We start from the raw sequence: 15,457 nt of genomic DNA, 5'->3' as shown, positions 1-15,457 counted from the left end.
CTTGTACTTCATCAAGTACACATACCCATACCTAGAATAATCGTCGGTAAAGGTAGCGAAGTAGTTATATCCACCCTTCGCACTAACACTTAGTGGACCACATACGTCTGTATGGATCAAATCCAAAAGACCCTCGGCTCGTTCCATTTTCCCTTTGTAGGGTGATTTGGTCATTTTCCCTTTAAGGCAGGATTCACAAATTTGTAGTGATTTCACGTCCTCCAAAGAGAACAGTCCTTCACTAACAAAATCGTTCATCCTTCTTAAAGAGACATGACCTAATCTAGCGTGCCAAAGTTGTGCGGGGTTTTGACCTATCTCCTTACGTTTTGCTGAATTTCGCCTTAGGGGCCCCCACTACCTTCACCCACTTCGAACTTGCTGTTTGGGAAGGGAACTCTTTCCTTTCTCTTGTTTTGGGAAGAACTCTTCTTTCCAGAAGTAGCAGCAATGAGAACATACTTCTCTTTCTTAATGGTGGACTCGAAGCCGACCAACATGTTCATTAACTCATCCAAGGGAGGATCTAGTTTGTTCATGTTGAAGTTCACTATGAACGATTCATATGAACTAGGAAGAGACAACAGGATCAAATCCAACGAGAGCTCGGCCGGGAGGGTGACATCAAGATTCACTAGCTTTTCAAGGAGAGTGATCATTTTGAGACAGTGCTCGTGGACCGAAGTCCCTTCGCGCAGTCTCGCTGTGATCAACTCCTTTGTAGCAGCGTACCTCGATGCCCTAATATTCTCACTATACATGCTATCGAGATGAGCCTTTATATCGAAAGCATGCAAGTGAGACTCATATTTCCTCGCAAGCGCGGGCTCCATGGCGGCTATCATATAGCACCTAGCATGAGTGTCATCTTTCTTCCAAACTTCATAAGTATCCTTTTCAGCATCAGTCGCTGTGGCAGGTATAGTGGCGGGAAGTCTCTCGTTCAAAACATAGAGACGCCCCTCAACAGTTAGCACAAGCTTAAGACTACGCAACCAATCTAGGTAATTAGGGCCATTGAGTTCATTGTCGAGGATTGACATTATGGGATTCTTAGACATGATTATCTGAGACATATAGAGAAGAGGATTATTAGAGATTCGCGTTAAATGATTGTTACAATTAAATGTTTGGACTTATGTTATTTAATTGTTCTCCCACTAATTTTATCGAGTTCCACTTCCCTCTAGTAGACAAACGAGAAAACTGATTTTTCTTAATGGGCTTTAGGTCCAATAGACAAATATAACCCGTAGTTAATCTAGCCCGATTATATTTGCCCAAAGGTAGATCACAATCAATCATATCCACAATATGACCCTAAATTAATTTTCCTCACACTTGATAATGACCTAAGTTAATCTCGCGAATATCAAAATCGTCGTGTGTCAAGTCTAACCTACCAATCAAAGATGCTCATAGAACTTGATTATGCCAAACTAATGCAGTCCCTAGTTAATCTAGCCGACCACGTTAATCCAACATAACCCTTTTCTATGGCTACCTTCATCGCTATGTCAATTGAATTACAGCTTACTTTACCATAGTACTCCCCGCTCACACGGCTTACTGCACTACAGCAAAGGGCTACACATAATCCAACCGTTGGCAGAAGGAAAGAGATAACTCAACAGATTGGGTCATTCTTTATAGCTTGAAATGATTCTCAATTAAATTAAGAATGAGGGGTTTTATTAAAAGTTTTATCTCATCAGAAGGTTTTGGATTGGTCTATGTGATTCCTACATCTATGTTCTCTAAAGGTATATGGAAGCGCATATTGTCCTAAGAGGAACATACGACCTAATTTCATAATTAATTACATTAATTAATTATCGGGTTTTTCAAAATAATTATAGAACCTCAACTAGCATAAATCATTCAAATAATGTTGAGGTACTAGTAATTAAGTTGAACTTATAATCAATATTATATATATGTTCTATTAATTGAAATCAATTTAACAATTTAAATCAATTTAATTAATCTAACACCTATTTACTAAAATAGATGATTGTCGATCCAATTATCTAATTGGGATTAATTGAAAATAATTTTCCAAAAATTAAAATCAATTTGTTTTAAGTTTAATTTTAGAAATCTGAAATAATTTTTTTTTTTTTTTTTTTTTCAGTGAACCGGTTCGGCCGACCGGTCTGACCGGTTCGGACCGAAGCGGTCCGGTTCTGCCCGGTCCAGCTGACCCAAATCAGTGGGCCGGGTCAGTCGGACCGGGAACCGGTCTGACCGACCCGAATCCACGTGGATTCGGTCAACTAAATCGTGCACAACCATCGAACCGGCCGGTTCGACCGGTTCGATCCGAACAATTAAAAAACCGATGTTTTAAAACAATTTCAGATCCGATTTTTCAATTTTAAACAATTTTAAAGCTGGAAAAATTCTAAACAATATTTCAAAAATATTTTAAACTTACGAAAACTCCCAATTACATAATACGACAATCGCTACTTTAATAAATCGAACATGCATATTAAAACGAACGCAATTAATTGCGCAACGAGCTTTGATACCACTGTTGGGTTTCGGGCACGCATACGCAGCGGAAAACAAAAATTTATGCGAATTAAACGAGTTTAAAACGCACATAGTACATGCCCGATAATTTAAATCAATTAATTGCGTACCTTTGCGCTTCCAGCGAAATTAAAAACAACATACATGCTAATAAATTTAACCGAATTTAAATCAATTAACATGCTCGCGTTTAAACCAAATAACATGCTTGCAACGATTTGATCGATTACACATAATCACATAAAATAATACGAAACAAACATGAATACATAGGTTTAAACAAAACTCAAATCGAAACTAGGGTTTCGCGTGTTTACCTCTTGAAGCGTGAGGTAGGAGCGTATAGCACGTCGAGATTGCTACGGAAACCAATCCGTACAATCGGGGCAGCAATGGAGTGCAGCGGCAGCAGCGGCGGATTGACCACGGCGGCGCGTGAGCTTCACGCGCGGACTTCCGGGGCGGCGCGTGGGGCAGCGTGCGGCTTCGGCTCGTGCGTTGCTCCTCGATTCTTCGATCTACAGTCTTCCTCCTCTCGGATTTCACCTCGTATACTTCGATCTACTAAAACGTGGCACTAGACACGAAGTAGTTAGAATTAACGGAAGAAAAGAAAGAAGATAAGAATACCGAAAGAGATCGGCCAAGGGATGGCCGATTCCGGCGACGGGGCGGCGTCAACGGCGGAGGTGGCCGCGCGAGAGAGAGAGCGAGAGAGAGAGGTGGACGGCCGCTTTAGGGTTAGGGTTTTTGTGTGTGTGTGCAAGACCTATAAATCAAGTATTTATATGTCTTGCATAAAACCCTAGCGGGCTTAAGTTGGACCGGGCCCAACAGCTTAAGTTTGTTAGTATCTTTACTTGCTCGTCTCTCTTAATTCAATGACCAGAAAATTGCAACGATTACATTTTCGGATTCATTATAACTTCCTCGTCATTACGAGTGCCATCTCTCATTTTCCAACTTTCCAAAAGTGGAAACCCTAGTTCAGTGCACTTTCTAAATTTGGAAACTTCCCGATTTAGAAAGTTCACTAATACGTTCGCCTATTCTTTTCCTTTTCTTATTCTCATTCATAATTCCAAATTACGAATGTTGGACTCAATCATATTGACTTCCAATCGTGCAAAGATAAACTATTTTATCTCTGACCGTTTATTCAAAGATCTCATGTGCACGAGCAGTGTGACCCTCGATGGTTCAGGTGTAAGCTAGCCGTGGGCCCACAACCCTTTGTGGTCAAAACTCGTCCCCTTAGAGTTACGATTAAGATGAAACTCGTTTCACCTTAATCACCCAACGAATCAAGATTGGCGTCTAGCAACTACGCGTCATGATTCCCTAGATACAAATGAAGTCCCTGCAAGAACCTTCAGATATAGTTAACGTACAGTACGGTCCCTTCGATTCATATGTCCCGATCGAACTAGAGGCATTGGTTCATCGAGACCTCTTTATATGTTCAATGACGGTGCGATCGTTCTAAGTGTTGTAATCGTCACGTGCATGACTTAGAGAATCGAATTCTCTAATCATCACTTAGTCAGCTCTGGCCAGAGACTTAGAATGATTACAAACTTTCAGAACACACAGGACATCCAAGACTATTCTAGCGATCGAATCCCCGACTACAATGCACAGACCTCCCACTAGATTTCGGACTGCACGAACACTGGCCCTTGGGATGGTCCTCGGTGGAACTCAGGGACAGGTCACGATATAGCTGGTCCTCTAGTGAAGTCACGGTGATGTCTAGGTCATAAGGACTAATGGTGTACAACTATACCATAGATATCTCTACTCGATTATTGGGAACCACTTAGAGATTTCTATGGTGAGGGAGTTCAGTGAACTCGTCAACTTACGAGCACCCACTTATGCATGCCAATATCACAATACCGTTTACTGATGAGATGCAGTACACATACACTAAGTGCTAGTCTTCTAATGGGAAAGGCCGATATCCTCATTGGTGGCGTAACCCTTCGACTAGGAACACGTTTAACAGTTATAATACTTAAGTAAATATCTCACGATCCTAACGATCAATTACTAGTATTTGTAATAACTGTAAGGACTATATCTATGCTTGTGACAAAGGGACAAAGATATAGAATGCCAAGGTGTTTTATCATTAATACGAATAAAGGTTCGTTTATTACCATAATAAATACGAAAGACCACAGCCAAAAGTTGGCTTGTTGGTCACCTACTCTAACAGATTTTAGGTAAAACTGGCGGAACATCCAAAAAACTATTTCACGATCAAATTCACCAAAAATTGTACGCTATAGTGCACAATTTTTTGATAAATTGGTGGATTGTCTCAAACAACTTTTTCACGATCAAAATCACCAAAAAAATGTATGCAATAGTACACATATTTTGGGTAAAATTGGTGGAACGTCCCAAAAACTTTTTCACGATCAAAATCACCAAAAACTGTATACTCTAAGTACATAGATTTTGTGTAAAATTGGTGGAATCTCCAAAAAAACTATTTGACGATCAAAATCACCAAAAACTGTATGCTATAATACATAGATTTTGGATAAAATTAGTGGAACGTCCAAAAAACTTTTTCACGATCAAAATCGCCAAAAACTATATACTATAGCATACAAATTTTAGTTAAAATTGGTGCAACCTCCAAAAAATTATTTCACGATTAAAATCACCAAAACTGTATACTATAGTACACATATTTTAGTAAACATTTGTGGAACAACCAAAAAAACTATTCACGATCCTAAAATTAGTGTACTATATAGTATACAGTTTTTTGTGATTTTGATCGAGAAATAGTTTTTTGGACGTTACACCAATTTTAACAAAAATCTATGTAATATTGTATACAGTTTTTGGTGATTTTGATCGTGAAGTAGTTTTTTGGACATTCCACCAATTTTTACGCAAAATCTAGTATACAGTTTTTTTTGTGATTTTGATGGTGAAAAAGTTATTGGGACGTTCCACTAATTTTACTCAAAATTTGTGTACTATTGTATACATTTTTTTGGTGATTTTGATCGTTAAAAAGTTGTTTGAGACAATCCACCAATTTTATCAAAACATTGTGCACTATAGTATACAGTTTTTCGTGATTTTGATCGAGAAATAGTTTTTTGGACTACAAAAATCTTTGTAATATTGTATACATTTATTGGTGAATTTGATCGTGAATTTTTTTTTCACACGTTCCACCAATTTTACCCAAAATTTATGTACTATAGCATACAGTTTTTGGTGATTTTGATAGTGAAAAGTTTTTCGGACGTTCCACCAATTTTACCCAACATTTATGTACTATAGCATAATTTTTTTGGTGATTTTGATCGTGAAAAAGTTTTTTGGACGTTCCACCAATTTTACCTAAAATTTGTGTACTAGAGCATACAACTTTTGGTGATTTTGATCGTGAAATAGTTTTTTGGACTTTCCTCCAATTTTACCCGAAATCTGTGTACTATAATATACAGTTTTTGCTGATTTTGATCGTTAATTTTTTTTTTTGACGATCAACCAATTTTATCAAAAAATTGTGTACTATAGCATACAGTTTTTGGTGATTTTTTGTAAAATTGGCGGAACGTCCAAAAAATTATTTCACGATCAAATTCACCAAAAAATGTACTCTATAGTGCACAATTTTTTGATAAATTGGTGGATTGTCTCAAATAACTTTTTCACGATCAAAATCACCAAAAACAATGTATGCAATAGTACACAGATTTTGGGTAAAATTGGTGGAACGTCCCAAAAACTTTTTCACGATCAAAATCACCAAAAACTTGATACTAGAGTACATAGATTTTGCGTAAAATTGGTGGAATCTCCAAAAAACTTTTTGACGATCAAAATCACCAAAAACTTTATGATATAGTACACATATTTTAGATAAAAATTGTGGAATGTCCAAAAAACTATTTCACGATCAAAATCACCAAAAACTGTATGCTATAGTACACAGATTTTGGATAAAATTGGTGGAACTTCCAAAAAACTTTTTCACGATCAAAATCGCCAAAAAACTGTATATTATACAAATTTTAGTTAAAATTGGTGCAACCTCCAAAAAACTATTTCACGATTAAAATCACTAAAACTGTATACTATAGTACACATAATTTAGTAAAAATTGGTGGAACAACCAAAAAAACTATTTCACGATCTTAAAATCAGTGTACTATAGTATACAGTCTTTGGTGATTTTGATCGAGAAATAGTTTTTTGGACATTACACCAATTTTAACAAAAATCTATGTAATATTGTATACAGTTTTTGGTGATTTTGATCGTGAAATAGTTTTTTGGACATTCCACCAATTTTACAAAAAAATCTATGTACTCTAGTATACAGTTTTTGGTGATTATGGTGAAAAAGTTTTTGGGACATTCCACCAATTTTACCCAAAATCTGTGTACTATTGTATACATTTTTTTGGTGATTTTGATCGTGAAAAAATTGTTTCAGACAATCCACCAATTTTATCAAAAATGTGTGCACTATAGCATACATTTTTTTGGTGATTTTGATCGAGAAATAGTTTTTTGAACGTTACACCAATTTTAACAAAAATCTATGTAATATTGTATACATTGATTGGTGATTTTGATCGTGAAAAAGTTTTTCGGACGTTCCACAAATTTTACCCAAAATTTATGTACTATATCATACATTTTTTGGTGATTTTGATCGTGAAATTTTTTTTTGGACGTTCCACCAATTTTACCTAAAATTTGTGTACTAGAGCATACAGTTTTTTGTGATTTTGATCGTGATATAGTTTTTTGGACTTTCCTCCAATTTTACCCAAAATCTGTGTACTATAATATATAGTTTTTTGTGATTTTGATCGTGAAAAAGTTTTTTTGACGATCAACCAATTTTATCAAAAAATTGTGTACTATAGCATACATTTTTTGGTGATTTTGGGTAAAATTGGCGGAACGTCCAAAAAACTATTTCACGATCAAATTCACCAAAAAATGTATGCTATAGTGGACAAAATGTTTGATAAAATTGGTGGATTGTCTCAAACAACTTTTTCACGATCAAAATCACCACAAAAATGTATACAATAGTATACAGATTTTGGGTAAAATTGGTGGAACGTCCCAAAAACTTTTTCACGATCAAAATCACCAAAAACTGTATACTAGAGTACATAGATTTTGCGTAAAATTGGTCGAATGTCCAAAAAACAATTTCACAATCAAAATCACCAAAAATTGTATGCTATAGTACACATATTTTAGTAAAAATTGGTGGAACGTCGAAAAAACTATTTCACGATCAAAATCACCAAAAACAATGTATTATAAGTACACAGATTTTGGGTAAAATTGGCGGAACGTCCAAAAAACTATTTCACGATCAAAATCACCAAAAAATGCATTCTACAGTACACATTTTTTTGTATAAAATTGGTGTATCGTCTCAAAAACCTTTTTCACGATCAAAATCACTAAAAAATTGTACACGGATTTGGGGTAAAATTGGTGGAACATCCCAAAAAACTTTTTCACGATCAAAATCACCAAAACGGTATGCTCTAGTACACAAATTTTGAGTGAAATTGGTGGAACGTCCATAAAAAAATTTCAAGATCAAAATCACCAAAAACTGTATACTTGTAATACACAATTTTTGAGTAAAATTGGTGAAACGTCCAAAAAACTATTTCACGATCAAAATCACCAAAAAAATGTATACAATATTACATAGATTTTAGTTAAAATTGGTGCAACGTCCAAAAAACTATTCCTCAATCAAAATCACCAAAAACTGTATACTATATAGTACACAAATTTTGCGTAAATTTGATGGAACATCGAAAAATAAAATTCACGATCAAAATCACCAAAAACTGTATACTATAGTACATAAATTGGTGCACATATTTTAGTTAAAATTGGTGCAACGTCCAAAAAACTATTTCACGATCAAAATCACAAAAAACTGTATACTATAGTACATAAATTTTAGTTAAAATATGTCGAGCGTCCAAAAAATTATTTTACGATCAAAATCACCAAAAATGGTGTAGTATAAGTACACAAATTTTGGGTAAAATTGGCGGAACGTCCAAAAAACTATTTCACAATCAAATTCACCAAAAACTGTATACTATAGTACACACATTTTTTTATAAAATTGGTGGATTGTCTCAAAAAACTTTTTCAAAATCATAAAAATTTATAAAAGCATGTAATAGCAATTAACGAAACTACCGATTATTGAAATTCGGCACCAGAACTAAAAAATCGAGATACATAAAACTCAAGAAGAGCATAATTATTGTTATTTCTTGTGTTCAACAACAATAATAATAAGCATAAAAGGGATATTCAAATGTTCTGTAGTTCTTTTTTCCTTTTTCTGGAACTAGTTCAATTTAATTCAAAAAAAAAAAAAAAGCATCACCACACGGAGAGGGCGATCGGCCAATCAAGACAAAGACTAATTCGACAAACAAAGAGAGAATGTGCACAATTTTTTTTTAAATATCAAAAAAGGACTTTTAATCGATTATCCAATAAATAAAATTTCCCTTATTAGTTTCCCAATCTTCTGCAGCAGAAACACGGTTAGCTGCTCCTGCACTTCTTTTTACGGCAAACGACAACATAAGGGAGACTTAAGCAGGGTTTTCAGACCTCCTTTTCTCAGCCGAATTTCATCGGCCAAATGCATTTATACTGCCTTTCTTTTTTTTTTCTTTTTTTGCTTTTTGCCCGACATTTAAATACCCAAAAGGAATCGGAAAATATCACCCACTGAGATGATACCTTCTACACGTTTGCTTCCAGCTTCAACAATAACAAGGCGTCTAACACCTGAGAGAATAAATAACCATTGTCAAGTATAAGGAAATATCTTAAAATCGAACGAGAGAAAAAAGAGAGGGGTAAAAAAGGTAACCTGGCTGTGATAGTCTTTCCAAGATCTTATGGATTGGGTCAGACCTTAAGCACATATGACACTTTTGATTGTTGTACCCGTATGTCGAAAACGGGTCATCTCTGTACTGCAATGCCTTTATTAACGAAAACGGAGATAGTAAATAAATAAATAAAAATAAAAATAAAAAACAAAAAGGGTCATCTTAGTACGAAATACAGGTAAATTGTTCAAGCATGTAAGGCTAAAAAACAATATGCTTACCTGATGAATAGTTATTTCTTCAAGATTGACGTGCGCATATATTTTGTCCTTTGCTAAAGTAGTTATGTCGCTGCAAAACCAAATAAAATATACAATTAATGTATGTATGACAACAGACTCCAAGTCTCGAGAAATAATTCACAAGCCAGAGATGGTACAGTATTTAATACTAACCTTCGAGAATATACATCCAATAAAGAGTCATTATCATCAACAATTGGTATCGAGCTAACTTGTGCTGTGCAGAAGAAGAAAGACAACAAATTATGTAAGTGTCGGAATACCACATCGTAATTCTGAAATTCTGAAATATGAAATACAACTTAAACAATTCACTAAATATTTCTGCACGTCTGAAATTGAATTACAGAATTCATCAACAGTTATATGCTCCTGGTAGGAATTCTTGTCAATTGTCATAACTTTCCTCATTATGTAAATTGATTTTTCGAGACAAAATACCATGTAAAAAGAATATTCCCTTGCATAATACTACCGGAACATTTTGGAACTAAGACTGAAAGGTACCATTTGAATATGGTCTCGTCCAGTTAATCACAAGGAGATGACAGGATTAAATGGTCAAGGAGAGAGTGATACTTCAAAAAATAAATTGGTAGTTCTGTGCAAGCAGATGAAGGAGAAAGGATAAGGTTGAAATAGAGATAAGATTGCTCTCATAAGTGTTCTTCAAATTTTAGATACCTTGAAGCAATAAATTCAGTGCTGCACCAAGTGAAGCACTCGGTCTCAACATTGCCAATGGCTGCCGATTCGGCTCTCCGATTTTTGGAACCCAAGTGCCAACAGGGACAGCACAAAGTGGGTACTGAAGTATCGGTAGTGAGCTTGGTGAGTGTTTGAAAAAACGGCAAATACCTGTAAAGCAACAGACAAATCGATATATCAGGATAGGAAAAGTTCTTACATTCCTCGTATTGAGGTTTTAACATAGACATAAACTCGAATAGAAAAGTGGTTGGTTAATTTTTCCTCACATTTAAGTATTCCAGAAAGTGAAGCAAGATGCAACAGACGTGGGTTTGAAGCATCTGACGACAAAGAATGAAGAATGGGAACAGTGGCAACACCATTTTGCAAAATCTTCAAAGCAACTTCCTTCAAACTGTCGTCTGGCCCAGCCTGTATACCATCTCCAGGTTAAATTGGAATACCAATTTTAGAGAACATAAGAGAAGAATGTTGCTTGAACAGAACCAGATAATCTATTTATCAGACTATCGGAGACGGATTTAGATAAGTAAAAAAGGGTATCAAGAAGGTATTTATTTCCACAAGAGCGAAAATCAAGAATTTCCGCAGCATAACATATGTCGCCTAATCAATCATAAAACCTACTTTTTCTTCGGTTACTAAACAGTTGGCCTTTCCGCAACTTTAAACTCCCAAAAAATGATACACATGCTCTGTAAATTATGATCATACCAGATTATACAAGGAAGAAATGAAAATGCCTACAAATGAGGAGATTTTCAATCATAAAATATTGCAGACAAAGCCAGCTTTTTACTTGTTTTTTCTTATTAGTGTAAGTTTCATTGAAGAAGTTCATGAGGAAGAAGCTAGAACCACAACCGCGTTACCTATTCTATTCGTGTTTGAGCATTAAAATCTTAAACTCTTCTAAAGAGCAAAAATTTACATGCTGTTACATTCAGCACATCGGTATTCAGACTTACTTGCACAAGCTGTCTTGGAACAGCACTTCCTAGCCCATTAACTTGAGTGCTCAGATATAGTTTTGCTTCTTTCCATGCAGATATTGTGTGTGTCTCAAGCTCTTCCTCGGTCAAATTGGACCCATGAGTGCCAAGCTGCCACAGTGTGACAAAAAACATACTTCAACACTTAACAGTACATAAAGCAGCAATCATATGAAAAATATGCTCGATAATAAAGAAAGGATTTGGGTTCCATTTGGATTTGAGTAATTCCTCTCCACATAACGATAAGCAAACATATGAATAATGTGCAAAATAAAACTCAGTAAAAGGAGGATATATATGCTGAAGAAAAATGAATCATTACAAAGTAATGACATTAGCTCAGTGTATACCTCTCTCATAATCAAAATAAAATCCAATACGCTGAGAACTCCAACAAATTTTGCCTTTGAGAAGTCCCATAAAGGTGCCGTCGAGATCCCCTGGAAAGAATTTGCTGGTTTAGAAGTAGAAAATGGGAAAGCATTTGAACAAAGCATCAGAAGAGTGTGTGGACTATAGATTATCCACACACGACTTGGTAGGGGCAGATTACTTACAAGAGCACGGATTCTTATAGAACTTGGAAAAAGAAAAGTGAGATGAAGACCCAAAAACATTAATTAAGGTACCTGCTCGTGCAGAATATGAAACGCTTGCTTTACGGGCAGGTCTACATCCAAAGCGATAACCTGCAAACAATTCAACCAATCAAACAAAGTAAAGACAAAGAAAATCAATGTAAAAAGATAGGATCAGAATAAGATATAATCATCCTAACCTTCCCAGATTCAGGAAGCAACTCATAGGCCATGTGTGTTGACAAAAACACAGCAGTACGATGCCTAGAAATCTCTAAATCTGCCTCTGATATTATTGGAAAAGACTCGGGCGATGTACCATCTGTCACTCGAACCTGTGATGATGATGACAAATAGTGGATAATGTAAACCAACTCTTTTTTTTTTTTTTTGCTGTGACTCGTCACTAAAGGAAGCAAGGAAGCACACAAAATAATCTGACACTATAGTAGCAATATCAGAAAGTTTTAGACTTGACAATTCTTGAAATCAGTTTAATGATACACCACATTTTTTTCAGATTCAGTTCCCAATTAATTCAAGGCTTCAAGCACTTTTTCTCGGAACAAAACAGTCTCGGATGTTTTTAACACATTTAAGGAGTATTCCAATCTACTTTTAGTTTATGGCCATTTGCAAATAGCAATAATATAGTTAAAAGGCATATTACCCAAATAAAGCTAATAAGAGAAACGAAACAAGCCACTTATTCCTAGATTTTTACACACACGTGCTCAATTGGAGCACTAGGAAAATGATTGAAATTGGGAGACATATAGTTAAAATGATAGTTTTTTAAAAAAAATTCAAGGCATTTGAGACATATAGCTAAAAACATAGCAATAATAAAGAATTAATAAATAATCTATATATGAATGCAGCAATGGCATACCACACGCTGAAAGACTTCATTATCCACATCCATGCTGGAACCAGGGACTGAGGGTGGCACTTGTGGGTTTAGCATTGCAGGGAGAAAATCCGATTCCCTAGTTAAAAGTATAGTATTCACTATCCCAATGTTACTACTGATAAAAGGCTGATGCTCGTCATGCCTCCACTCACCATCAACCACAAATTTGTACTGCAAATGAAGTATCAAGAGTATGATAGAGAATTCGAAAATCATTGTCGAGAGATAAAAACTAAACACTCCAGATCTTTTTGCAAGTAATGTACAAATTGACTTTTCTTAAACACTCCATTCTTAAGAATATTCATCCAACTTACATCACATGGTCTAATAAGGAACAAATATGTGTGTTTTGGTTCCTAACTTCACATCTGGGGAAAAGTGATCGGAAAATTAAAGATTGACTTCTTCAGCTAATGGGTTAAAAATTACAATAGAAACAACTGTCATAGTTACATGCAAAAAGTTCTGATGATTGTATACTACTTCATTCACAATTGAACACTCATATTTCCTTATTGGAATTTCCGAAGATAATGGCCCATCCTTCAGTATGTAACTTTATATTTCAAAAATGAGCTCCCATTAAAGTAGTAATATACTCCCAGTAGATCCCAGTCACTACTTTTCAGTTCTAAAGTTTAGAAGTATACTAGAATTCCACTTTTTTAGACTTCGTTCCCCAATTCAAACATGGGCAAACAAGGAACCTGTTCTAACGAAGTGAACACTATTGAGGGAGAATAAGAACGGAGTAATTCAAGATAGACAAGAAAATTGAGGTCAACAAACAAAACTGAATGCCACTGGACTTTGCATGATGCATCCTCCACTTGTTTAAATTGCCCGATCTGGACTAATAATATACTGTATTAATTACAGCAAATTTCCTAAAATAAATCAACTTATTACCACCTAATTTCCGCACATTTAATCGAATAAAAGGCATTTATTGCATTTATACCGACTTAATGATACTTCTCTGCCCCACATTGTCAAACCCTATTTCAAAACTCAACATATGTCGTAAACCCCTTTCTAATTCACTAACTAATAATTCCTTAGCATGTATATTTACTTAAGATTCGTTCTGCCTTAAAGACAAAAACAATCTTAACAGTTGTCACGCATAATACCTAACGGTTGCTACATTACACTAGCATCTAAAATTCAAGTCTCTCTAGAACAAGTAAAATAGTTATTTCTCATTATCACACAACGTCTGAAACATCAAATGTGAAAGGCCAACATAATTTAAATCAGACAGCGGAAAAAAACAAGTAGACCATAATGAAAACAGAGATGTAATAATTATCTTAATAAGTATCAATGCGTTTATACACGATTCTCATGTGATCAAGATTGAATAATTGATGTACAAAACACACCAAATGCCACCTTCAAACACGCGGCAAACTGAGAATATATATAAGCTCTCAGAAATATCAATTAATTACTAACTAATTTGCCACTCAGCTATTATCTGATCATTAACAGCAAAACATCAGATCATATTCATGTATGTAGAAACTCGTATTCTCATTTGCTCAATATAAATAATCACAGAAAATCATTTAAAGTACAAATCCAACCTGGTGATAACCGGGAGGTAAGCTACAAATTGTTTGAAACACAGTAGGGCAACCCTCAACCGGTGTCATTGGCCACTGAGTCCACCTTTTCCAATTTAACATAAATTATACAAAAAAAAAAAAAAAAAAATTAAAATTAGCATGCGCACACCACAACTCGTAAACAAAAATTATAACAAAAAATGAGGAAATTCAATTGTAGCAGAGTACTACATAAGCTTGAAATCAACTGTTAACTCTCACCCAGTAAACGAGCCACTGATATACACAGCTCTCCCACCATAAGGCCACACAAAACGGGTCGGAATCAACACTATACCACTTTCTCGCGGATAATCCATGCCAATAAAAATTCACTCCTTGAAAAAAATCTAAATTTCCCAAAAGAACACTTGCCCAGAAGAAAATCCAAACATTTGCGATACAAAATTCACAAGGAAACAACAATTTCAAGCAACAATTGCAGAAACCCAACCCATAAAGCTGAATGCCACGAATTTTAATTGAAATATCAAATGCCACTCCTTAAACTATAAATTGATTGAAACAAAAAACACGACCCCTTTCGAATCTACAAAAAAAAAAAACTGTAATTGTACGGTAAAACTAAAACAAAACAAAATGGTAAACGAAACTATGAAATGGTACAAAATTAAGACCTAATTGATGATAAAAATCGGTACCCAATGCAAAATGTGCAAACTTTCAAGTAATTGGGGAGAATTCAGGTTAGTTGTAAACGAAAATCAACGGGAATATTCGTAGAGAACGAGAAAATTTAGCCCTAGCCCTAAATATTCCCGGTTTGAATATTTTTATTGGAGAAAAAAATAAAAATAAAATAAAATAAAAACATTTTCGTGCGTATGTATATTTGAGAGGAGAGAAATTATTAGGTGGGCCCCGCACCACCTTATTTTCCTGAAAGATTCCCTTTTGCC

The 15,457-nt window shown here is 35.1% G+C and overlaps 1 protein-coding gene across 3 annotated transcripts; it reads right to left on the bottom strand.

Moving 5' to 3' along the window:
• Positions 1–8,798: 8,798 nt before the first annotated feature.
• LOC105978112 (sucrose nonfermenting 4-like protein) lies at positions 8,799–15,457 on the bottom strand. Of its 3 annotated transcripts, none has more exons than XM_088820542.1 (14): positions 15,176–15,359; positions 14,760–15,087; positions 14,517–14,601; positions 12,904–13,095; positions 12,212–12,346; positions 12,063–12,122; positions 11,784–11,873; positions 11,407–11,541; positions 10,705–10,849; positions 10,412–10,585; positions 9,881–9,944; positions 9,707–9,776; positions 9,464–9,578; positions 8,799–9,378 (listed from the first exon to the last, which is right to left on the bottom strand). In XM_088820542.1, exons 2-14 carry the CDS (start codon positions 14,855–14,857, stop codon positions 9,284–9,286), a joined length of 1,458 nt encoding a protein of 485 aa, XP_088676668.1. In that variant the 5' UTR covers positions 14,858–15,087; positions 15,176–15,359; the 3' UTR covers positions 8,799–9,283. The 3 variants fall into 3 exon arrangements, with proteins under 3 accessions (XP_088676668.1, XP_012858990.1, XP_012858984.1); XM_013003536.2 differs by having other exon boundaries at positions 15,200–15,354; XM_013003530.2 differs by having other exon boundaries at positions 14,760–15,457.

This window comes from Erythranthe guttata, chromosome 7, assembly GCF_056151865.1.
Source record: "Erythranthe guttata isolate IM_541 chromosome 7, IM_541, whole genome shotgun sequence".
Lineage (NCBI taxonomy): Eukaryota > Viridiplantae > Streptophyta > Magnoliopsida > Lamiales > Phrymaceae > Erythranthe > Erythranthe guttata.
Note: the sequence above shows the minus strand (reverse complement) of the source record. Positions and strands in the feature narration are given on the sequence as shown.

Excerpts from the sequence above, each read along its gene's own strand:
- LOC105978112 (XM_013003530.2), bottom strand. The coding sequence starts at position 14,857 with ATGGATTATCCGCGAGAAAGTGGTATAGTGTTGATTCCGACCCGTTTT. Across the intron at positions 14,602-14,759 it reads ATCAGTGGCTCGTTTACTGG|GTGGACTCAGTGGCCAATGA; the intron begins GTGAGAGTTAAC and ends AAATTGGAAAAG. Across the intron at positions 11,874-12,062 it reads TTCATATTCTGCACGAGCAG|GGGATCTCGACGGCACCTTT; the intron begins GTACCTTAATTA and ends AATTCTTTCCAG.